Here is a 23140-nt window from a genome sequence, read left to right on the forward strand (position 1 = left end):
AAAAAAAAAAAAAAAAAAAAAAAAATCATTTCCAAAACCTTTCCTTTCGTTCTCCGTTTAATAGGTTGGATAGATTACTTAGGGGATTGTTTCCATATTTTAATTTCCTTGTTTTAGTATAGTTTCCGTTTGTATGAAAGGGTGTCTCTTCTTTAAGTTTGCTATGACATAATGGAGAAATCAGATTTGAGAATTGACTGAAAGAAACTAGGTTTGTTTGGAGAGTGCCTGGCCTTGTGTGTCCTTCCCCCTCTCTCTCTCTTCTTGCGATTTCGTCTTCTTCGTTACTTTCTTCCATGCCCCCTGTTTCAGCAACCCTAGTGGTCCCACAAGCGAGGGTTGATCTCCATCGTTTCTCTTATTTCCTTCTTGGGATCTTGAGTGTTAGTACCTCCACAATTATTGATCCGGTCTTAGAACTTTGTCCTGGAAATGGGAAATTCAAATTTTATTGCTTACTAAAAGAGGACACAAGTTTGAAACTCTTCCACAAATGGATTGACTTCTACTTTCATCAAAAAAAAAAAACTTCTACTGACTTTTCTACCGAAACCTGCAAGCAGATGGGGTCCTTTCCCTCACCCATACACAACAGATTGTCATATAATTCCATGAGTATAACTCCACATGCTCGAAATAAGGTTTTTTGGTAACTCTGTTAGTCCGAACCATACTCTTTCTGATTTGCTAGGTTTTTTTTTCACTCCTCACATCCTTGCTATGAACCCACAAAAACCCTAACTAGGTTGGCCTATGTTTTCAGCCGCTTTCTCCTCTCAGCCATCAACCTTTAGTAGCTATCCTCACCTTCTCTGACCATGCTAGCTGTGGAGCCACCATAAAATGGTAACCGTTGCCATTAAATTCATCAGTTGCGGTAGTGCTTCTCACTGAGGAGGGAACGATCTGTTGGGCCAAGTAGACAAGCCCATACTTTAAAGAGTATTGAGAACTGATCTTAAAATATATTTGGGCCGTAGCCAACTTGTCAAATGGAAGTCAAGTAGGGCCAAATTCAAGGTGGGATGGGCCCAGGATGGGCTTGCATAATGTGCAACACTGAGAATGTCTATCCACCAATTATTAAGGAAAAAGAAAAAAAAAATCCAATATTAGTGACAAATGTTCTACCATAGATTCGGAGAAGACATATAAAGGAATGATAATTAAGGAAGACTATTTCCTATGGTCCATGTAAAGTGTTAGATGACTTCAGAATGGAAAATGGACACCAACGAAAACGGAAATATTTCCTCCCTCTCTCATTCCAAAGGGTCTTCGGACCATGAGTATTGTGGCTCTGTTTGGTTGCGAAGAAAATACAAATATTTTTCTGAAAAATGAAATATATTTTATAAGAAAATTCATTTTTTAATGTTTGATCATAAGGGAAAAAATACAAATATTTCTTTGTGAAGTGAATTATATTTTACGAGAATTTAAATATTTTCCTTCACTTTCCTTCCAACCAAATAGATCCTAGGTTTTGGCCTTTCTATAGTGTATTTCCATGTAAGACTCTGACTCGGGTTGGGCTGCTCCTCTCAGCTTGTGTGGGCTGATTATGAAAGCCTTTAATTTCAGTAATGTATCTATATAAAGTTTACTATTATTTTGTAGCAATGGTTTGTTCTATGTAATATAAGAGAGGCATGAAAATGAGCGATTGTAACCCTATTCTTTATTGATAATGAAACAAACATCATCTCATCATAGACATAAGCAATCTTATAGAACCAAGTAAATCTTTATATATATTATGAGATTTTTATTTATGATTTCCATTCAATTTCTGCATCATTTTAGATTTTCGTTTCTACAAGAACAACAGCCGCACATGAGATTTCTAACATTTTTTTCATATGATACTAAGTACTAACCATAACTAACCCACCCAAGAAACATGCTGGGGCTCCTCCCTCATCACATTCACCACACCAGGACAAGAGGGGCAAGACAAGGTACCCATGGGTATTCATGCACCATATGGATCCAACCCTAACCCTACAAGGTTATACCAATTAAAGGAGCTAGTTTAGCCTTTTAAGTTTATCTCACTCCATTGCTGTCCATAATTGGAAATTTTTTTTACATGTTCACCTGAATGTTAGAATTTTATATGTAACTCTAGTGGACCATTGAGAAGACTGTATCATAAACAAATGTTGCCAGCTAGGATAGCTCCTGTCTCCATGCAACTGGTAGCAACCCTAATTTTGAATGCCACAAACTTTAGACCGAGTCTTTGCTTCTCGATCCAATCAAAATCAAACAAGAAAAGAAGTAAAAAAGAGAAAAGAGAAAGAACGTAAAGCAAAGCATGGTAGCAGAGAGGGTCCCTACTTTGTTTTTGCTTTGGAGTTTATGTGTTGCAACAAGACTAGAAGCATCTCATGCTGTTTTCATAAAGTTTGAATGGACTGAAGACCAAACAGTACAGTCTCACTAGCTAGTCACTCCTCACCAAAGAATCTAAAAGTGAAAAAGGAGATTAATTAGAAGGTTTAAAACTAATGAGAGCATGAGATTAAGGTTGATGAGGTAACCTTTAATTGGTGGAATTTGCTTTAATTTTGGAAAAACACAAAAATACTTAAAAAAACCCATAACAAACCAAAGCCACCAAAGCCAAAGATAGCTGATTGATTGGATGATGGAGATTGTTTTACATACCTTCTCATATCATGTATGGCTACTAGAACTTTTCTTGGGTTGTGTTCCATCTCTACTTCTCTTTTTGTAGTATCTACTTGTTTGGTCTTTACATGAGCAAAGTAAAGATAATCTCATTTCCCAATTCATGAATCTCTCTCTCTCTCTCTCTCTCTCTCTCTCTCTCTCTCTCAAGTTTAGAAGGATAGGGAATACTAAAGTGGGGTCTGCAAAGGTGGTTTAATCTCTCTCGGGATTCTTTTAAGTGTACTTTGTAAGTGATAAGCTTAGCTTTCCTTCACCTCCTCCCTTGCAATAACAATTTGTGTACTTTCACTCTGCAAATTAAGATTTTTCTAATGGTATGAAAAAGTTATAATCCCATTTCAAAAAAACATACAAGATGGCAGGCATCTTGCAAATCTTCTACTACACAAGTGAAGCTAGCTTCTCCATCATCTAAGCCTAAGCTCGGCCTGGTGGCTGTTTAGACTTCCCTGCTCTCCTGAAAATCATCACACAAAAGAAATATATATACCATTAGTCCAACACACCAAAATCTTGATTTGGGTCTCTACCCATCTCTTAACTCTCGGTGCACCACACATACAGAGAGAGAGAGAGAGAGAGAGTCACAAAAGGTAAAAAGCAACATGAATGAAAAGAACACAACTGAGGTGTAATTAGCTTTGAGTTTTTTTTTGGTAAGAATTAGCTTTGAGTTACCATGATAGAGGGTTGTGCCCATTATAGATAAAGTGAAGATACAGACCCCTTCTTTTCCTTTTAACTTCTCTGACTCAATTAGTGAAAACAAAGTCAGGGACATTGAAATTTGGAACCTATGACTTGGGGCCCATGAAGGTCTCCAAATTGGATAATTAACATGAAAATCCCTAAATTATAGTTCACTTCTATAATGAAAAAAGAAAAAAGGAAAAGAGAGAGAGAGAGAGAGAGCAAATAATTTGATAGGGTCCATTCTAAAATTGATGTTCCAACTAAAGTTGTACAACAAGATTGATAAGGGACTGTTATATTACATATTCAAAAAGAAATCATTGGAAATCTAAATAGGGTTTTGCAATAAAATTGTTTTGTGATCCTTGCATGGCATAGGACCAATAAGGATTAAAAAGGACAAAAAATGGTGGAACCATTTGTGTCCTTCTAGGCAGCTAGCGGTTATCCTTTCCTTTCCCCAAAATGTCTTTAGTTTCTTCTCATGAAAATAAGAGAAAGAATAGATCTCTGAAGAAACTTTTGTTGAAGGCCACATGCTCTAGAGCTTCTGAGAATTATACAAATCATTTAAAATTGTTTCTTTCTTTGTCTTTGGTTTAAAGTAATCTTATAACCATCATTAGAACTGCTATAACCCTTATCAGAACTGGGGAATCCTATATGATATACAATGAAGAGAAGTGGATAAATGTACCTGTTGTGAATGGGATCAGGGCCATTAGGAACCCTTCTCTTGCTCATGTAATTGATGTCTAAATCTGGATGAACAACTTGGCTATCTGTTCCTATCACCTCCAATTGCTTGAAGTTTCCTGCTGGAGAAGTAACAGTTGTTGTTGTTGTTGTTTTGGAACCTTCACTTGCTTGGATCTCAACCAACAAAAACCCAATAAAACTAACAAATGCAAGAGACCTAAGGAAGACCCTCAACGACCCACCACGACGACCCATATTATATTCTTCTCCTTCTCCTCCTTGCCTCCAAAGCTGCTATTTTTTCTCCCTCTTATCTCTCTCTAGAAGAAAACCTTGTATTTCAACAAGAGAGATGGATACAACATCGACACAAGCATGTTTTGCTGCAGCGATGATACTCTTAAGGAAGGAAGAGATGGAGAGAAGGAAAGCTGAGAAGGGAGAGTTGGCTACGGCAAGTATTTTAGTGTGGTGGTAGGAGTGGCTTGATTTTCTTTATAGGTGGAAGCGATTCTGTTGCACTTTCTCAAACCTCTAGAGAGAGAGAGAGCTTAGCTGGTTTCGAACATGACATGGAGAGAACCGCCTTGCTTTATTCCGATTTGGGTCCATACACTTTGCTTTGGTTTGTGTATTTTCATGCACCTACAATAACCAAAAGGGACCTGATCTTAGTGTTACGTACCCTAGATTTAAGTAATTAAATAAAATAATTAAAAAAAAAAAAAACTAGGGTCTTGTGCCCTTTGGTGGTCTGGTAAAACCCATTAGGGTGAGGGTATCAGTTTTGAACTATACATTATCTAAGGCGTGCCTTAAGCTTAAGGGTATCAATTTGTACTCACAGATCGATGGGCACTACTACTGTCTAACAAAAGGAATATCTCCCATTAGTGGAGCATATATATAGGGGAGGGTATCGAAACTCAACTTTCAAGAATCAAACCTGACCCAATCTAGCTCAACAATATGATTATGAACTCCCATTATCTGGTTTGTTTCTTTTCTCTTCTTTTTCTTTCTTAATTACCTGTGTTTCCTTATTAAGACTATTGTATCAAAATGTACTCTAATTTTGGAGACTAAAAGGGTTCAAAATGCATTAAGAAAATCTATCTTTTGAATTGGGTAGGTGTCCTAGGCTCCTACCTAGCTATGTCCTTTTAGTCAGCCCCCCATTGAAGAAGAGTGACCACATCATGGAGGACCAATCAAGTCATTCTGTTATGTTTGAAAGTCTCAAAGGAACCATATGATAGGACACAGAGTTGCCCATCCAAAAGAAGACAAGAACCAGTCTTTTCTGTCAACAATTAAGGATTGTTGAAACTTCTTTATTTGTGGTTCTCCAATGAGGCACTTAAACAAAATCCCAGGTCCTTTAAGATTTAGTTTTGTCCTCTGCTTTTCAGGGTAAGAATCCATATATATATATATATATATTTTTCTTATGGATCACCAATGATTTTATCTTCCAAATCATTTAGAGTATCCATTAATTATATTTTGATCATGGTACAGGTTAATCTTACACGTTTTTACTGTATTAACTATCATTATAGATAATTGGAAAAAGATCCCACACGGTCAGTGTGGGACTGCTTTTCCACGTCCTCTCACATCCCTGACACTCTCTTCTCTTTGACCATTTGGGCTCCTTATTGATGAAACTGATTCTCACTTTCTGATCGGTGGTGAGAGATCAACCCCCTCCCACAACATTGGTGGCGTTGAAACCCTCTCTCATAGATAATTGTTAAGAAATAATATGGGGAAAAAACTGTGCACGCTAATGTTGTGCCTAACATTGTGTTTGTCTCTCTGTCCCACCCTTTAGGAAAATCTCCCCTGCCCCCTTTGGTTGAGCTATTAGCTCTAGAAAAAAATTGTGGCTTGCCCAACCTCTTTCCAATACTATATAACATCTTTCACTGATAAAACATCTAAAACTGTACTTGCTTTAAGTACCCACCACATATGCTTAATGACAATAACTATAATCAATCAAGGTCCACCAATGTTAACCTCTTGTCAAGGTTTGCTATTTTAATGAAATCTGATGCTTGTGGACTTGATTCCTGCAGCTTCGGGCCCCTTTAATCACTTAAACCACTCTCATGATTTATGGGGGTTTATTAGATTGCATCTCAATAGTGTCTTAGAAGATATGACCTTAGGGAATATATATACATATAGATGAAGAGGACTGCATATAACAAAGAGACATGTATGGAGATTTGACTGAGACTGGAGTAGACCCAGGAGGAAGCTGGTTCCTTGGACAGAAGCCTTGACTTGGGGAATATTTGATGAACACCTTACTCCTTATGGAAGAGCATATGGCACATTAATCTGGTCCAGTCTTATCCACACTCAATGAATATCTCACATTATGTTCATGAAAGCTTTGTATGATAATGGCTTCTTAGGCAAGGATGGATAAATTAGTATTCAAGGGGCCCCTGAAATGCTTGTTCTTACCTTCAAATTGCGGCTCACAGTAAAGCTCGCCGGCTGTCGAACATTACTAAAAGGTGATCACTCTTTCAAGGTTTCAGGACAAATCTAATTTGGGGGGATGGAATCCATCTTTGAGGAAGGCCCTATCAAATCAGTTCCATCAAGTGAACCAGCATCCTAGGCAACTCCATTAAAACTTAAAAAAGTGTCTTGTCTACCACTAAAGAGGTAGAGAGATCTCCTTGAAGTGGGTTGCTGTTCAAGAAGATTTCTCTGTAGCTATCAAAGTTATGACAGACAGCATCAGACATTCACTTTTCAAGCTTAGAGATGATTCTATTTCTTGCAATGAAATCATAACAAATATATATGGTTCAATTATACTTTGGGCCCCCTGATCACTTCCAGTTCTTTTCCATAATTTTTGAATGCTAAATCTTAAGATGGCTAACCTCTTCTTTTTTAGTGATGAAAATGTATTAGGGGCAAGAGCACTCCAGTGAGCTGCTGCATTATATTCTTTACTACAGTGAGGGAAATATATTTCTTGAAACTTTGAAGCTACAGAGATGCAAGATATATTCTCAATATGACTTAAATCTATGAAAATGATACTCTTATTCATCTCTACTAGGCTCTACTAGGTTTCATATAAGAGTGGAAGATGATCTCCTTTGGATCAAATGTAATGATCCAGACAAAAAGCCTTTGCTTGTTTTCTCATTAAATCTGTACAGAGAAAATGAGAAATGCCATAGAGGATTCAAATTTCAATCCTGATTCCAATCTACTTTAATACCCATACCCTACATTGTATTGGCATGAACCCTTTGGTTCCTACCCCACCACCCCCCCCCCCCAAAAAAAAAACCTTTGGTTTGCATAGTTGAAAATGAATATCCAATGGGGCCAGTATGTTGATGGGCCCCTCCTTGAATCACAATAAAGGACTCAAACAATGTATGACTATGACACTCATCAAATGGGTTCATTCGGTTCGGTTTGGTTCCAATTGAATTGGTTTGATTTGGTACCAAATCGATTTTTTATCAGGTTCGATCCATTTTTCGGTTTTGATTGCTCCAGTTTGTTTCAGCTCTTACAGTTTCTTTAATATCCGAACTTAAGATGAACCAATAAACATTTGGTTCGTTTTTTATCAGTTTGGTCCGACCGGTTTGGACTGAAATCTAACACCACCTGATATATACTCTTTTATGGGCACTAATTATAATTTACAATATTCAAGGGACATTAACCAGCCTCCTCCCCTTCTCAGACTCTTTAGCAGTCAGAATTGTAGGGCCCCACCTCCCACTATTGGATCAAAATCTCTTCTTCTTTTATGGGATTTTTACATGACACCTTTGCACATTGTCCCTTCAAACCCACAATTTGAAAACTGGTCTTTAGAAGCGCTGATTCCATGCCACGGAAACCAATAGATTTGAGGGACAAAAAAGCATGCACTTTTATGCTTAAGCACACCGCTGCCTTGGTAGTAATAAAGAAGCATCACATGTGGGGTCTGTTTGTGATCTTTTTTTCGTACAAGCTTCTTTATTTATTTATTTAATGTTATGAGGACAAGCTTTTTTTATACAAATATTAATTTTGCTTAATTAAGGGGTTCTTTGTGTTGTATGGTGAAGCTTAATTTTTTACCCTACTCTTTCTTTTCTTGGAGCCTCTCTCTCCCTCTCTCTCCCTCCTTTAGTTATTAATTTTTAAAAAAGAAAGATTATTGGTCGTTTTTTTTTTTTTTTGTGCATAGATTATTGGTAGTTAATTATTAGTTATTCGTTCGAATATAGAGCTTATACACGTGTCCTTGTGTATGCATTCACATGTGGAGAGAGAGAGAGAGAACATAATCTTGTTAAGAAGATATCAATTTCAATTGTAAAATGCTGTTAATTGATGCGAATAACTTTCTTTAGGTTTCATTATTAACCTTTTTGCTGGTAAAAAGTTGTTATTCTACATAATTAGACTTCATTTGGTTGCAAGAGAAATAAAAGTACAAGTATTATAGTTTACTTTCTATTTTTCGGTAAGAATGTTAAAGTTTACTTTACACCATGGTATTCCTAGCTCTAAAACATATCAAATGTACTATGCAATCAAATCCTTTGTTTGAAAATAAAATAAAATTATATTTACCAAACTGGAGAGATTGATATGTTGTTGGTTTACGTTGACATCTTGTATGTCAAACCGATGGGTTGCGAAGAGTGTACTATAGTTCATATACGAGGGGGGAGGTGCATAAATGTTAGGATAAAAAATGTTAGAGAGTGTGAGAGGACGTGCACTATGGGCATTGTGCTCATCATTTTCCTTTTTACTAAATGTATAAGAGTTTTAGTTAGATTATACAATCATGATTATAATTTTTTTTTTCCTTTTTAAACAGCTCTATTTGATTGCAAGAAAAGTGAGAAACAAAAATAATAAATATTTACACTTATTAAAATACCTGCTGATTTCATATCCTTTTACTTGCAAGTTGCAACCAAATAGAGCCAAACATAAAATGTGAATGTGTCCCCCAATTCATCAGGAGTTACGCGGGCTAAGGTTAAGAAAAGGCCCATTACAAAATTTGAATGTTAGGTATGATTAGTTCGATAATCTATACCATTTGAGTAATTCCTGACGAATTGTGGGATCACACTAGTGGGACCCTATCTATTTATTGTGGGCACTTTCATAGTCATTATTTCATGGGCTGGACCGATTCAAGTCACCCTTAACCATTTATATGAGACGTGACTGAGCCTTTCTTGTTAGGTCCAAGGGGCTGCTGTATTTGTATGGGATCTGATCCTTTGATTCAACCCATGAAGGGTTCTTGTTAGAAGCCTAAATGAGGTTGGGTTTCATTTTGTGATTGAGATTTCATCTATCATTTCAGATATTGAAGTCTTATAAACTTGTTTTGAATCTTACATTTTTGTTCATGTTAGTACATCTTTGAATGTTGTTGTCCATTCTATTTCGAAATGGGTAGTTGGTCACCCCCATCGAGGTTTTTAAAAGTCTCTATTTTTCGAAGGATATTCTAAACCTTATAATGTAGTTTTCTCCCTTAGATGTTCAATAAATTTCTCCCTTTTCTTTGCATCAAAAAAAAAAAAAAAAAAAACCATAAAGGCTATTTCCGACCTTACATATATGGGGCAAGAGTTAGTGATCAGTCTGATACATCATAGTATCAAATCGTCATAGTTCCTTACCAAAAAAAAAAAAAAAAAAATCGTCATAGTTTAAAAAGCCGGATCGACCTCTAACCAGGTCCAACCACCATAATGATCGAAATCGGTTCAGAAATCAGAAGCTGCCAGAATTGGAAAGGATCGGGCGAAACCTTAGAAAAGCTGTACGAAGATTAGCAAGGTAATTAGCAAATCGGACCAAGAATTCGAGAGCTTGCTTGGCTGATTCCGATTTGCTCAACCCAATTCCAAAAATGGTGAGATCACCTCTTCAGGCCCTGCCTGGGTTTGTGTTCGTGGATTTCGAGTTCTGCGTGCTCAGCCGATTTCACAAAACCTCGAAAAATTTCGGTTGATCAAAAGTGGTGCGAGAGATGGATTGCTATTTGTTTTCGAGGGTAGAATGAGAGCAGATAGGATAATCCAGAAGACAAAGGAGGTGCTGATGACCCAAGCTTGCTCATTAGCATCCGCAGCGGCTCATATCTACTTCCCCTCCTCCCGTTCCGTTATCCTTCCCCCAATCTCCGATTACCGCTCCTTCGTCACCATGAGCGAAGTCGTTAGTCTCAATGACATTGCTAAGCAGAAGAAAACCCTTCGATCAATAGTGCGGAAGGAGCTCAAGGCCTTGAGTCCTACTCAGAGATCCCAAGAAGGTCTTCATTTTAATTCATTTTTCCTCTTTTTTTTTTAATTGTGAAGTCGTGATCTGAGTCTGAGTAAGGTCAAAACTGGTCAGTGCAGATAATAGTTGGAGGTACAACTTTAGAAGGACTCATCTATGGCGAGGATAGCTAAACCTCTAGGAAGGGTGGTTCAGTAATTAACAATCTGCGTAGATCGTAGTACTGTGGAAAACTAAACTGCTTTCCTTTCATTCCAATTGACAACCAATTGGAGCCATGGTGAATCTTTTACTTGTTAATACCTTCTGCTTCACTTTGCAATTTATAACCCTTTCTTCAATACTTTCTAAACAAACCCAAATAGTGCAAGGAAGTTCTCCGAATTGCCTATTCAACTCTATTTTTTTTTTCTTAGGGTGGTGCAATTTGTAACCCTTTCTTCAATACTTTCTAAACTAACCCAAATAGTGGCAAGGAAGTTCTCCAAATTGCCTATTCTTTTTTTTTTTTTTTTTTTTTTTTTTAATGGTGGTGCAAAGTGCTATTTTCTGATTGCTTATAGGACACTTGAGCATTTCAACTAATGTGCGGGGGACATAAATAATGGCAAAGGTTAAGAATATATGTAACTTAGGGTGATGGAAAGGCGTCTGTGAAAGCTCTGTCATTCAACGATGAATGCATTTGCTAAAAAAAAAAAACTGGCTTTGCCACTAATGCTAGGATCTGCTATCTGCCTCAAGTAATCTGCTGTTGAAGTAGGTTATCTATGTAAAAAAAAAAAAAAAAATCCTGTGGTGGTCTACCCCAAAAAGTGTCATAAGGAAGATAAAAATGTTTGCCTCTCAAATGTTTCCCACTTCACTCTTCTCATTATTATTCCTATTCTCCTTTGGAAACGTACTAATGAGAGGCTTTCTGGTATATTATGAGGGGCAAAATCCAAATGAAGGTCAAGAGATAGTGAGAGAGGGCTGTTAATTTCAGCCTCCTTTTTATGCTCTGATTTAGTTATGAAATATTGCTAGTTATATTTCAATCTTTCTTGGTGAAAGGAACTGTCAGATACTGAAGAGCTAACTTACCATTAAAGCCCATTGTCTTCGCAATAACTTTGATACCTTCATTATTCCAAAACTTGTGTAATAGAATTTTTTCCCCCCCATCTATGCTTTGACTCCAATGTCAACAGGTTTCTGATATTTGATCCAGTAGAGGCAGTCGCAATTTACTGAGTCATCTATAAACTAGGATTGTTTTGATTCATTCAATGCTTAATTTCATTAAAGAGTATTGATTAAGTAATACAGAAGATTTTTCACAGCCATAGTCTGATTTAAAATCACAGTCATTATTATAAATCTCCATATTGTTCCTTATGTTTTGTTTACTCTACTTCTTTATTCTGGTGTGCTTATTCTTGAGAAGAATGGTAACAAGAATTGGTAGCTAAAAAAATGATACTCTGTAGGAACAAACCTTATTTATTTTTTATTGCTTAGATAATGTTCATTCAGTCATCACTTATTTCTAAAATTGGCTACTTTCAGATATTGCAATTCAGAATATTGTTTTGGAAGCTTCATGGTTCAAGTCTAGCAAGAGCATATGTGCTTATATAAGTTGTGATTCCTTACGGGAAGTCAACACATCAAAAATTTTGTCGGCAATTTTGTACAATACAGCTGAAGGTGCATATTCTTTTCCACCTTGACTATTTACATGCCTCTTGAGGTGCTTAGGCTGCATAGCAACTTTTTAATTGTACAAGTGATACAAGACCTTGCTTGGCGGTTGAATTTTCTACTTGAATTTTTGTAGAGATATGTGCTTATATTTCATAAATAAAGATTTTCCAAGACTATTCTCGGATTGTGTGATTGGAGTGCTAGTACATTAGCATGTATGCCGGGTACTTATGTGGGCTTGTTCCCTTGTATGTTTAGAGTGTCAGTACATTAGCATGTCTCTGGGGTACATATGTGGGTTTGTTCCCCTTGTGTGATTAGAGTGCTACTAGTACATTAGGTTGTCTTTGGGGGTGACTTATTTGGTCCCATCTTTTTGAAATATTTTTCTTTCTTATACAACTCTCATTTATGGAAACATTGGACATCTGAGGTACCTTCCAAATACTGCATTAAGGGTTTACAAAGGTACTATCGCTGCCAGCTATTATATGGGAGGGGGTTGATTGAACATATTCTTCTCACTGGTTGGGGAAAGGTATTTTCAGTACATTAATCTAGTTGGTTCCACTAAAGACATTTTTCGGTTAATAATTGAATTTGTTGGATGATTGTAATCATATAACACAATGTTCTAAATAGATGTGGTTGGATTGATAAACTTTATTTATGTACATCCATGTGTTGCTTATAAACCATATTGTACAACTTTCTGTAGTTCCATGAATTTAGGTATCAATGAAAATAAATGGATGGGTTAGAAATTTGGGATCAACTCTAAAATAAATGGTGATGTATCAGTACATTTTTCCTTTTCCAAATAAGTATTGTCGAAATGTCCTTACATTTTACAGTCAATATTTTTGGTACCATTTGATTTTTTATTGACTCAAAACTGCTATCTATGAAAGCTCATTTGATAGATGAACTACCCGGTGTTTCTACAGTACTAAGTGTTGTTTTCAGGTTCTTCTTGTGAGCACGCATGTATTTGCGTTGGCCTGCATTTTTTTTTTTGGGGGGAGGGGGGGCGGGGGGGACTCTTTCATCAAACTAGCAAAGCTAAATGTTGAGATGCTTTGTGAATTTAAAAAGGAGATGTATTTTTCTTTTTGTGTTGCTATGGTGAATTTTGTGAAATGTATTAGTTTTCAAGTTTTTTCTGGGAATTTTGATTATTAGTTTTCAATCAAGAGGGTCACAAGCAGATGAGGAAAAGGCTTTATGTTCCACGGGTGGAGGACAGGAATAGCTACATGCGAATGCTCAACATCTCAAGTACTAGTGATCTAATCCCAAACTTGATGAACATTTTGGAACCAACCCCACTAGACAGTGATGGAAATCAACGTGAAGATGGTACCTCTTTTCTTTTGTTTTGTTTTTTGTATGTTACAAGTATTGTCTTTTTTCACTTTCCTGTTTTGAATTGCTGCAATATGAGTTATTTATGCCTAATGGATATTCTCAAAGAAGCTTACTTCCTTCCTTGCTACCATGACATGATACCTCGTTAGTCAAAGGTATTCATTGTAAAGAATTGGGCGTTTGATGTACCAAATATATAGTAAATTCTTGTTCGGAGAACTTGATTAAATAACATGAAAAGAAAAAAAAAAGTGTATTTGGATCTTGCCGTCTGATAGAGCTGAATACTATTGTGGATCTGAAATTGTTCTTGCTGTGCAGTTATGCAGGCTACTGACCCAGTGGATTTGTTCCTTGTACCAGGTAATCCCTGTGTTTTTTTGAGGTGGGGGATGGGGGTTTGGAGAGAGTTGGGTGGTAATCCACTGCATTATTTTGTACATTGACACCAAAGACGTATTTGGATCCCACTTTTTGATATTTATTCTTTTATTACCAGGGGTTGCCTTTGACAGATCTGGAAGACGCTTGGGCCGTGGCGGGGGGTGCGTTGATCAATATCTCCTAATACTGTTGTAACTCTAGCTTTGCTTATCAGAGATCAACGTAGCAGCAGGAAAAACAAATAAATGTACCATCTTCAACATCATCACCATCCTAGCCGCGTCCAACCTTCTGGGTTGTGCCTTCATTAATCCCATTACACAACAATATTTGCTTCTGATGATTCACTTCCCATGCCTGTCTGCTGTGCCAACTGGTCAGGTCTCTGACATTTGAATATAGCAGACAAATGAATATGACATAATATCCTATGGGGTCAGGTTTCGGGAAAATGGAATTATTTCCTTCTTAAGAGTTTTTCCTCCTCTTTTTCTCTATCCATTTTAGTTTGTTTAATTATGGTTACCATGCTTTATACACATTATTTATGAAGTCTATTTTTACTTTTCCTTGGTTCCTGACCTTAAATAATGCATTCCCAAAAAGTTACTATGATATGCTTCTGAAGAAATACCAGGATGTTGCTGCAGAGCAGAAATGGAAGCAACCATTACTTGGTAAGGAGAGAGTCTAAGGACAGTCTTTGAGTTGTTTCTAGCTTCTGTTTTGATGCTTGATTACCTCTTGTTTGTCTGCAGTTGCACTATCATATTCTTTGCAGATAATGGAAGAGGGTGTCATCCCGGTCACTCCCAATGATGTTCCTGTGGATGCACTTGTTTCCCCGGCTGGTGTGATTCCAATTAGTCCAGCAGCATTTGAGAGGATGTGACTGAATGGCTAATGGTGTACCCTGCCATCTCTTTTATATTACTTATTTCCTTGTAAGATCTTATGAACCTAGATTACTACTTAAGAAGCCTGCAAAAGCATGTCAAGATCTCATGCATATTTGTGGGTCCCTACATGAAAACCCCCATGATCAGCCCATTGAAGGACACAAATTCATGTGACAGATGGGTACAAAAATGGGTTTTTCTCTAAATTGAATTCTTATAAACCCTGATTGTTGTACAAAATGGTAATCCACTTCAATAATTTATGTGCTTGTATGAATATGCAAAACATGAATGACAACTTGTGGTCTTGATGGGCAATGTTATGATTTATGAATGACTTGGTTTAAGATGAAGTAGTTGCTAATTATCAATAATACTTTCAATTGTGAAATTAAGATGAGAATCACAATTATTTTATTTTATGCCTATGAATGGTGTGCCATTTGATCATTACCCATGACAGCTACGGACTAGTACACCTTGAGCCATCTATAGAATCTTAACTAAAATAACCCATGCAACAACTTTTTAGTTATGACAATGTCAAGGAGATTGCTGAGTTGGTGATGAAATTGCCCTTTCTGTGGATCTTCATGAATATAGAATTTAAACCACAGCCCTTAATATATCAATAGTACTTTCAATCTCCATTTCCATTGAAATGCAAGCATAAGAAGTTAGTGCTCTGATTTCGTAAGCTTGTGTGTTTGCTTCTCATCTGTCAAACAGCCAAGTACTTTTCTTTTTTTCTAAAGTTCTGATTCTTATTATGACGGCAGGTGCTCTAAAACTTTCTTCGGAAAGGGGCAGGTACTATTGATTTAGATATGGATATTAACAAAGAAACGATCAATGTCAAGGAATATGCATCTCTTTATCTTCTTCATCTAGCCCATCTGACATTCTAACTTAATCTTCATCTTAAACAGCTCTTGGAGAATAGATGGTTGAATCTCTATCAATTTGAACTGGATCACTACCACGGCACCGCCTAGTAAAATGATATAATAAAAAACAAATTCAAGTTGGATATATCGGCTCTTGCATTGATGAAGAGCAAATACAAATCTAAAGTGAATTGTAGAATGCCATGACCCATTGAGTTTTTTAACACAAATTGCATCCTAAATCATCAGGTTAGGGCCGTTAGGCATAACATTTACCAGGGCATCACAAACAGCCAAACATGGAGCAGAGATTGATACCCAGTTCCTCTAATGTAGCGGGTTTCTTGATGAGCGATGGTCAAAACGACTTTGCCATAGCTCATGCATCTCGTGCGCCTCGCTTGTTCAAAAGATGGGGAACTTTAGGAACAAACAAATACAATCAATGTGACGAACATGAGCAATAAGGCAACCCTTACTTCCTTCTCAATGAAATCAATATGGCACATACATGAGCAAGCACACACTATAATGTACAATGGTGAGTAACCAATAGAAACCATGCACCATGAAGCATGGTGCCTTACATGTGCCTTGCACCTGCACCGAGGCATTTGATAACAATGTTGTTTCCCTCTCAGCTTTTTCTTTCCATATGCAATGGAGTCATTGCTGCAACTGTTAACAGTGAATTCTTTGATTTTTTCTTCTTCTGTGCCCACGTGGGTCCATATATTGCCAAGTGTGTCCGGCCAAACCTTCGATCAGTTATCTGCAATGACATTACAATGATGCGTTAGAGGCATGTTTAGAAAACTCTGGTATAAGATTCACTGAAATTGTCATTAATCACAATGAAATGTTGAATGCAGCAGTAGAAAATGCATCCATCCACTGGGTACATTTAGCAGGTTGAGACCTAGTGTAAGCTTTCCTTTTATGTATGACAATAGTCAACAAACTACATTTCAGAGGTTACACATAATTTATAAGTCAGTGGATGATGATGCAGTAAAGCTGAATTTGAAATATTTGCTATGATACGACTTGCAAACTTGACTGTTAAAGCCATAAGTCAGGAATTTACACCAATTACTTCTACTCATGTTATTTTTCAAATCTTTGTTCAGATTCAACTAAGAAACACACAGATAAGGGTAGTGCACAACCACTTTCTACTCTGATAAATCTTTGGATATCACCTCAAAGAATATTGGTCATCCCTGACCATCTTTCTACCAGATTATAGTTTGCACTCGTTACAGCAGACCCTGAGCAAAATTCATACAAATGCATACAAACACTCGTTATAATTATAAAGGGAATTATTATCCTTCTATCTGAAGCCTGTTAAAGGGCTACCTCTGTACGTTTGTTTCCAGTGTCAATGAAATTTACGCCTTAAAATCGAAAGAGGAAAAGGGAATTATTACCCACCTTTCAACAAAAGGAGAAACCCTATGCACATTTTACATGCATCCAGCAGAGACGCTATTCAATCTGGACCTTAAAATTGATTGTGTAACTTGTAGATCTAAAAAAACCATACTTTTGGCTAACCGCAGCATTCAAAAAAAAGAAATATCAAGTAGCAGTTCAGATAGTCACTGATAAAGTAATTGGTCATGGTCATTTTTATCACTGCACCTTTACAAGATATCCACACGAATCCAACATTGCAGTTCTTAAGGGATACTCCACTACCTAGCTCAAAAGAAGTAAGCAAAGTTAGAAAACTTGTAGCAAAGATATGAGCACAAATAACATGATTAAACTGCAAATAGGAAAAGGGAATATATAAAACTTACTATGAAGGTATTTTCTCCCACTAAAGCTGACCGTGAGAGTTGATCCATCAATATGCTATAATCCACAGATGTATAGGGAGGTGTTACACTAATGTAATCAAATGGTCCATCTTTATCTACACGAAACCAGATATTTGCGAGTAAATATGAGAAGTAAAAAGGTGTCAAGCAGAACCTATGGAATGCAGAGAACCCCCCCCCCCCCCCCCTTTTTCCTTCTTCCTTTTCTTTGATGATGAAAGGATGTGGAAAATGTTGTATAGATTAAATATTTGGCTGACTTGTGCTACAGGGGTGTTGCTCCACAAGTTTTATACCATTTGCTAAACTTAAAGGTTTGAATTGATGCTAAACACCAGAATTTCATGCGTAGGTAAAAGCCACCTACTGGATCATCTTTTGAGTCTTTCAGTCAAAAAAACATCTTCATGATTGGCCAGCCTTTCTGCAACAGTGTCCTTAGGGGTCAGAAGGGATGATGTCGTTCACCCCACCATTTGGATTAGTAAGAAATATGTCTGGATGGCTCCACAATAAAAAATACCGGTAACTGCCTGAACTGCCCACTACACTTGTCAACTTTTCATCCTCAATACAAGATCCCTAATTCATCTGATTTATGCTAGCCAAAATCACTTTCCTTGCCCTATAAACAGTGTCACATTATTTCTTCCCACTAATACCATAAAGCAAAAGGAAATGCCTGGCCTATCAAGCATACGGATGGAAATTTTGGGGAGCAGTAACAAGAGTAGTTTTTGTGAAACTGGATAGCAGAAACCGAATGAAAACTGGATAGCAGAAACCGAATGGTATTCGGTTGCGATTTCAGAAATTGAAACTGAATATGATTTGGTTCAGTTCTGGTTTGTGCCCTGTTCATCATGAACCAAACCAAAACCAAACCATTTAATCAGAACCAAACCGATTGACACCCTTACCTATAACCCAGTATAGTGAAAAGTTGGGAGTTCCTCTCCTCTCAACAGAAATCCAAATTTTTTCAAGGAAATCAGCCCACTTGGAGGAATAGGCCACAACAAATGCATGCACTAAACATGCCTACCTATCAACTTTTCAGTTTGACAATATGGCAGCAAAGAATGCAATGCATTGAAGATGAACTTAAAAAGAAGTAACAAGAAGAGTTACAATGTCATATTTCTACACATTACAATTTGAGACCTCATCAAAACTAAGCTCTGTATGGCCAATTTCCTCAATACTTTCAATCTGTCTATACCTTTAAATATACCTTTCCAAATACCACCATCCATAGGAGCAATGTGCTTTTCCACATCTTCAGACCCCTAGAACTCTTGTGTTTTTTATAATTTTGCCTCCAGAACCACTGGCCAAGAACTTCCTCCAATTATCCATACACCCTGGGCAAATTCAGAAACTCCCTTATTCCTTCAACCAACAAAATCTCTTCAAATCCTCTACATGTCTAAAATTCCTTTTGTGGCTATAGAATGGAAGAGAGAGAGAGAGAGAGAGCAAATAGAAAAAAGTATCAGCAGATTCTTTCTAACCAGGCACCACATCAAAGTCATCTGAATAATTCTAAGAACTAATGGACTTTATGAAAGGCTTGTGGGAGTTTAAGTAGTCCAAATCGACTATAATGCAAAGCAATTGTGGATGAGGTTGTATTACTTAATACTTCAGCGCATCAAGGAGCACACTAATTCCTCTTCAGCCAAACCAGAAGAAAAAAGAAGAAAAAGTATTCATATACCTACAAATTTCTCAGCTCGTTCCAAGAAATCCTCAACACGAACTGTATGTATCACAGAAACATTGAAAAATTCAGTCCACTCTAAATTTGGTCTCAAGACCTCTGACACGACCCAAGGATCCATCTCAACAAAGTGGACCTGAAATCATAAACAGATATTTACACATACTAAGGCCAGAAGGGAATATAGAAAGGCTTGGCGGAATCGACATACTTATAGTATGTAAAAACTTGGAATAATCTTGAAACTCTTAGAGATCATATAATTTTCAGAGTATGAAGTTCAAATCCCGACCTAAGGAAGACTTGGGACACATTATTAAACTCAGGCCATCGAAAAATTTACCTCAGAACATCCTCTGCTAATAGCTTCAATCCCGACAGATCCTGTGCCACTGTACAAGTCTAACCAGCGACCTGGCCTTAAAGAAGCAGGACAACCACCAGCTGCCTAATCAAGAGAGAACAGTCGTTTAAATTAATACTCAAATAATCAATTAGAATTTCTTACATGAATAAACGTGCTATACTTAGTTGGTAGCTGAAAGTAGAATACTTCATATAAATAAATTACCATCCTCACCTGCAAAATATCGAAAGCTGCACCTTTTACAACTTCCATCATTGGGCGCACATCCATTCCCTTTGGTGAGAGCAATTTCTTCCTTCGAGCCTTACCAGATAGTACCTACAAGAAGTGTTCCAGACAAAACCACCCCCCCCCAAAAAAAAAAAAAAAAAAAAAAAAATCTTCTTTTCAGGTTCAAAATCCCCCAAACCCCTTAAAATAAGGAGAAAGGGGGAATTTATTTATAAGCCACTTGGCGAAAGCATTTGTACAATATGTAACGGATCATTGGATTCGGCTTTTTTCCAACAATTGCATCCTTGTAGCAGTCATAAAAAGGTTGAGAGGGCTTGGTCATGCATTTCAAAACCTGAAAATTCATGTTTAGGCCCTATGAACCCTTAGATGAATCGTTAGAGGGTTGATGGTGTTGAAGATGATTTTTTTCCCCGATCATTAGGGAAAGAAGTTTGCAACAACCCTACTCTAGGTAAGTGATAACCCACTTGGAGATAGAGTGAGCTAGAACATTTAAAGATCTATTTACATATGCCTTATAAACAACAAAGAGAAAAATCAGCCTTCACCCTCAAAATATCGTCAATCCTGCATTAGGGCAGACATCAAGGCCAACCTCACAGCGGGCCTCTCCAACAATAGCAGGCATGACAACAACCATTTGATCAATAGCTATCAATTTGAGACATCCCTTATGATCTAAAATACAAAATCCAATTTCTATAAGCTTTTGGCCGAGGTAAAACTGTTGCATCAGTGAAAATAGCAAAGGACCCACACACAAAAAGGGCCTCATCCACAATTCTAATAACTAATGATATCCAAACTCTGAAAGGTGGAACAATAGTGCCAAATATTCTACCATTTCTTAATTTCCAAATTTCCCAAACGGTGATACCATGCGTAGTGACTCTCTGTTGTTCATTCTTTGTAGAACCAAGTACCTTACCTCATTTGATGATCCATCTAAAGAACGATAAGGTTTGATTTGATGCTGATCTCATAGACATTAATGACGCAAAGCAAGCTTGTTGAGTCAATGGACAGTAAAGAAATGCATGTTCTACTGATTCAGGCTCTTGACCACAAGCAGGACAAGTATTGATATCTTTCATCTTATATGCAATACTGATGCGGCAAAAATTAACCAGACGATCTTCCCTGCAGTTCCTGGTGCTTTGGCCGACCTACACAGAAGAGATGACAGGGGAGAGCCGGGCTGACCCGACGGGAGACTCTCCGATGCTTAAATCAAGAGAGTTTTTCCAGTAAGAGAAGTGAGTGATCGATCCCCCTATGATTGAGGCTTACCTTGGTATTTTATAGGCTACTGATGGAGGAGAGTGGGAGACGATTGTGAAGAGTCATGTTTAGGCGTGGAGTTCTCAAGGGGAGTGGCTCTCTGATTCTGAGAATATTCTGGGTCTTAGGGGAATATTCCCCTCTTATCTCGGAAAGGCCAACCATGTGAGGGATAGACGTCTATGATGACGTGTAGTGGATAGAGTCCTATCCTTCTGAATAGGGATCACGTTCCTTGAATGTAGGGGTAGACGAAAACACATCTCTGGAAACCTTGTTGTTGACGTCTGGCCGAGGTGGCAGCACAGCCTGATGGAGGCCGAGGTGGTAGCACGGTCTGATGGAGGCCGAGGAAGCAGCACAGCCTAATGGAGGCCGAGGAGGCAGCACGGCCTGATGGGGGCCAAGGTGGTAGCATAGCATGATGGAGGGCCAAGGTGACAGCACGGTGTGATGGAGGCCAAGGTGGCAGCACGGCCTGATGGAGGCCGAGGTGGTAGCACGACCTGATAGAGGGCCGAGGTGGCAGCACGGCCTGATGGAGGGCCAAGGTGGAAGCACAACGTGATGGAGGCCGAGGTGACAGCATGGCCTGATGGAGGCCGAGGAGGTAGCACGGCCTGATGGGGGCCGAGGAGGCAGCACGGCATGATGGGGCCAAGGTGGTAGCACGGCGTGATGGAGGTCGAGGTGGCAGCACGGACTGATGGAGGCTGAGGTGGTAGCACTGCCTGATGGAGGGCCGAGGTGGCAGCACGGCATGATGGGTGGCCGAGGAGGTAGCATAGCATGATGGAGGCCGAGGTAACAACACGATGTGATGGAGGCCGAGGTAGTGGGTCAGTCATGTTTAGATTTACATACACGCTTCAGCCGTGTTGAGGAAAGGGACAGATTTTGCCTCATCAAGTACTATCTTATCTTTTTCTATCCACCAAATAAGGGTGACAACTCTTGTAACCATGGTAGCATTGAAGAGTTGTTTTTTCTTTTTAAATAAACTTAATATTAAATTGACGAGTTGGTCTGGGCAGTGTTTATGGTCTACCACTGCTGGGACATTAAAGATCGTCCAACGAGTTGTCCTGAGACACTTGACAAGTGGACTACGAACACCTAACAGTTGGGTTCTTTCCAAGATGATCAACTGAAGCTGTTGGATATTTTGCAGAAAAATAAAAATATATTATTAGATGAGATTAATATGAAACTTATACATACATCACATGTAAAATCTCATAGTCAATCATATGAGCCAAATGCCCAATGGGGGTTTGCTTTGCAATGAATTTTAGAAAGTCCATGTTCTGCAGATGTGAAAAAAAAAAAAAAAAAGATTAGACCTTTTTGCGTTTGCAAGGAAGAAATAAAAAAAAAATCAGAGAAAAAGATTTTTTTTAATTTCATATAATTGAAACAAGATTGGATATGTCGCCAATATATCATATGCTACACCCACAATGTTTATATCTCTTTTACCCATTTTAAAATGACCGCGTATCCATCTTCAATGATACCTCATCATTGTATCCCATTAGTGTTGCCGGCTTATTTATTGCACATTGGCAACATACCTTATAATTATGGAAAGAAATATTATAAGAAGAAAGAAAAACAAACTTCACCACTCCCAAAGTATTTCAACTTTGAAATAAAAATATTATTTCTTTTATTATCTTATCCATTGACAAACAAACAATTGAAAAAGCATTATATCCCTACTGTTACCATCTTTTCTATTAATTTCTTACGACTCAATGACTACACAAAATTTGAGAGCTAACATGCACTCTAATGTAGCAGAAAATAGCTTTTGTACTGAAATGATTCCAGTGATCTGTGATCCTTTAAATGCTAATAGAAATATGGGAGAGGGTTCCTGCAAAGGTAGCATGGCCCCTACACCTGCACAGGGGCTAATGGGGGAGTGCGTAGAAACATCAACAGGAGCGGGGCGATCATTTCACCCCTCTATGCTTGGTACAAGGGGCCACACTGCCTTTCAGGCTTCTTTTTCCCTAGAAATATTTTAAGAACAAAGTTTGCATAACATGAATTTTACACACAAGAAACTGTAG

At 37.8% G+C, this 23140-nt stretch overlaps 3 protein-coding genes across 5 annotated transcripts; 1 reads left to right on the forward strand and 2 right to left on the reverse strand.

Annotated features, from left to right (window-relative positions):
- Positions 1–2611: 2611 nt before the first annotated feature.
- LOC122076226 (CLAVATA3/ESR (CLE)-related protein 25-like) lies at positions 2612–4665 on the reverse strand. The gene is made up of 2 exons (XM_042641552.1): positions 4091–4665; positions 2612–3157 (listed from the first exon to the last, which is right to left on the reverse strand). Exons 1-2 carry the CDS (start codon positions 4345–4347, stop codon positions 3118–3120), a joined length of 297 nt encoding a protein of 98 aa, XP_042497486.1. The 5' UTR covers positions 4348–4665; the 3' UTR covers positions 2612–3117.
- Positions 4666–9869: 5204 nt separating this feature from the next.
- LOC122075136 (5-formyltetrahydrofolate cyclo-ligase, mitochondrial-like) lies at positions 9870–15129 on the forward strand. 3 transcript variants are annotated; one of them, XM_042640047.1, is made up of 7 exons: positions 9871–10429; positions 11950–12090; positions 13270–13446; positions 13777–13818; positions 13955–14000; positions 14446–14516; positions 14598–15129. In XM_042640047.1, exons 1-7 carry the CDS (start codon positions 10174–10176, stop codon positions 14729–14731), a joined length of 867 nt encoding a protein of 288 aa, XP_042495981.1. In that variant the 5' UTR covers positions 9871–10173; the 3' UTR covers positions 14732–15129. The 3 variants fall into 3 exon arrangements, with proteins under 3 accessions (XP_042495983.1, XP_042495981.1, XP_042495982.1); XM_042640048.1 differs by having other exon boundaries at positions 9874–10429; positions 13282–13446; XM_042640049.1 differs by lacking the exon at positions 13270–13446 and having other exon boundaries at positions 9870–10429.
- Positions 15130–16089: 960 nt separating this feature from the next.
- On the reverse strand, positions 16090–19909 carry LOC122075760 (putative rRNA methyltransferase YlbH). Its single transcript, XM_042640912.1, has 6 exons — positions 19758–19909; positions 19521–19625; positions 19175–19313; positions 17434–17549; positions 17273–17329; positions 16090–16397 (listed from the first exon to the last, which is right to left on the reverse strand). The coding sequence occupies exons 1-6, from the start codon at positions 19812–19814 to the stop codon at positions 16263–16265; spliced, it is 609 nt and encodes a 202-aa protein (XP_042496846.1). The 5' UTR covers positions 19815–19909; the 3' UTR covers positions 16090–16262.
- Between the last annotated feature and the right edge of the window lie 3231 nt (positions 19910–23140).

Source organism: Macadamia integrifolia, chromosome 4, assembly GCF_013358625.1.
Source record: "Macadamia integrifolia cultivar HAES 741 chromosome 4, SCU_Mint_v3, whole genome shotgun sequence".
NCBI classification, from domain to species: Eukaryota; Viridiplantae; Streptophyta; class Magnoliopsida; order Proteales; family Proteaceae; genus Macadamia; species Macadamia integrifolia.

Bases quoted from the DNA above. Each gene is read 5' to 3' on its own strand.
- LOC122076226 (XM_042641552.1), bottom strand. From the start codon at position 4,347: ATGGGTCGTCGTGGTGGGTCGTTGAGGGTCTTCCTTAGGTCTCTTGCA. The intron at 3,158-4,090 runs GTACATTTATCC...GATGATTTTCAG, and splicing joins CCTGATCCCATTCACAACAG to GAGAGCAGGGAAGTCTAAAC.
- LOC122075136 (XM_042640047.1), top strand. From the start codon at position 10,174: ATGAGAGCAGATAGGATAATCCAGAAGACAAAGGAGGTGCTGATGACC. The intron at 13,447-13,776 runs GTACCTCTTTTC...CTTGCTGTGCAG, and splicing joins TGGAAATCAACGTGAAGATG to TTATGCAGGCTACTGACCCA. The intron at 13,819-13,954 runs GTAATCCCTGTG...TTTTATTACCAG, and splicing joins GGATTTGTTCCTTGTACCAG to GGGTTGCCTTTGACAGATCT.
- LOC122075760 (XM_042640912.1), bottom strand. From the start codon at position 19,814: ATGGATGTGCGCCCAATGATGGAAGTTGTAAAAGGTGCAGCTTTCGAT. The intron at 19,314-19,520 runs GTAAATTTTTCG...TTATGATTTCAG, and splicing joins TTAGCAGAGGATGTTCTGAG to GTCCACTTTGTTGAGATGGA. The intron at 17,550-19,174 runs GTATATGAATAC...GGTTTCGTGTAG, and splicing joins ACGAGCTGAGAAATTTGTAG to ATAAAGATGGACCATTTGAT.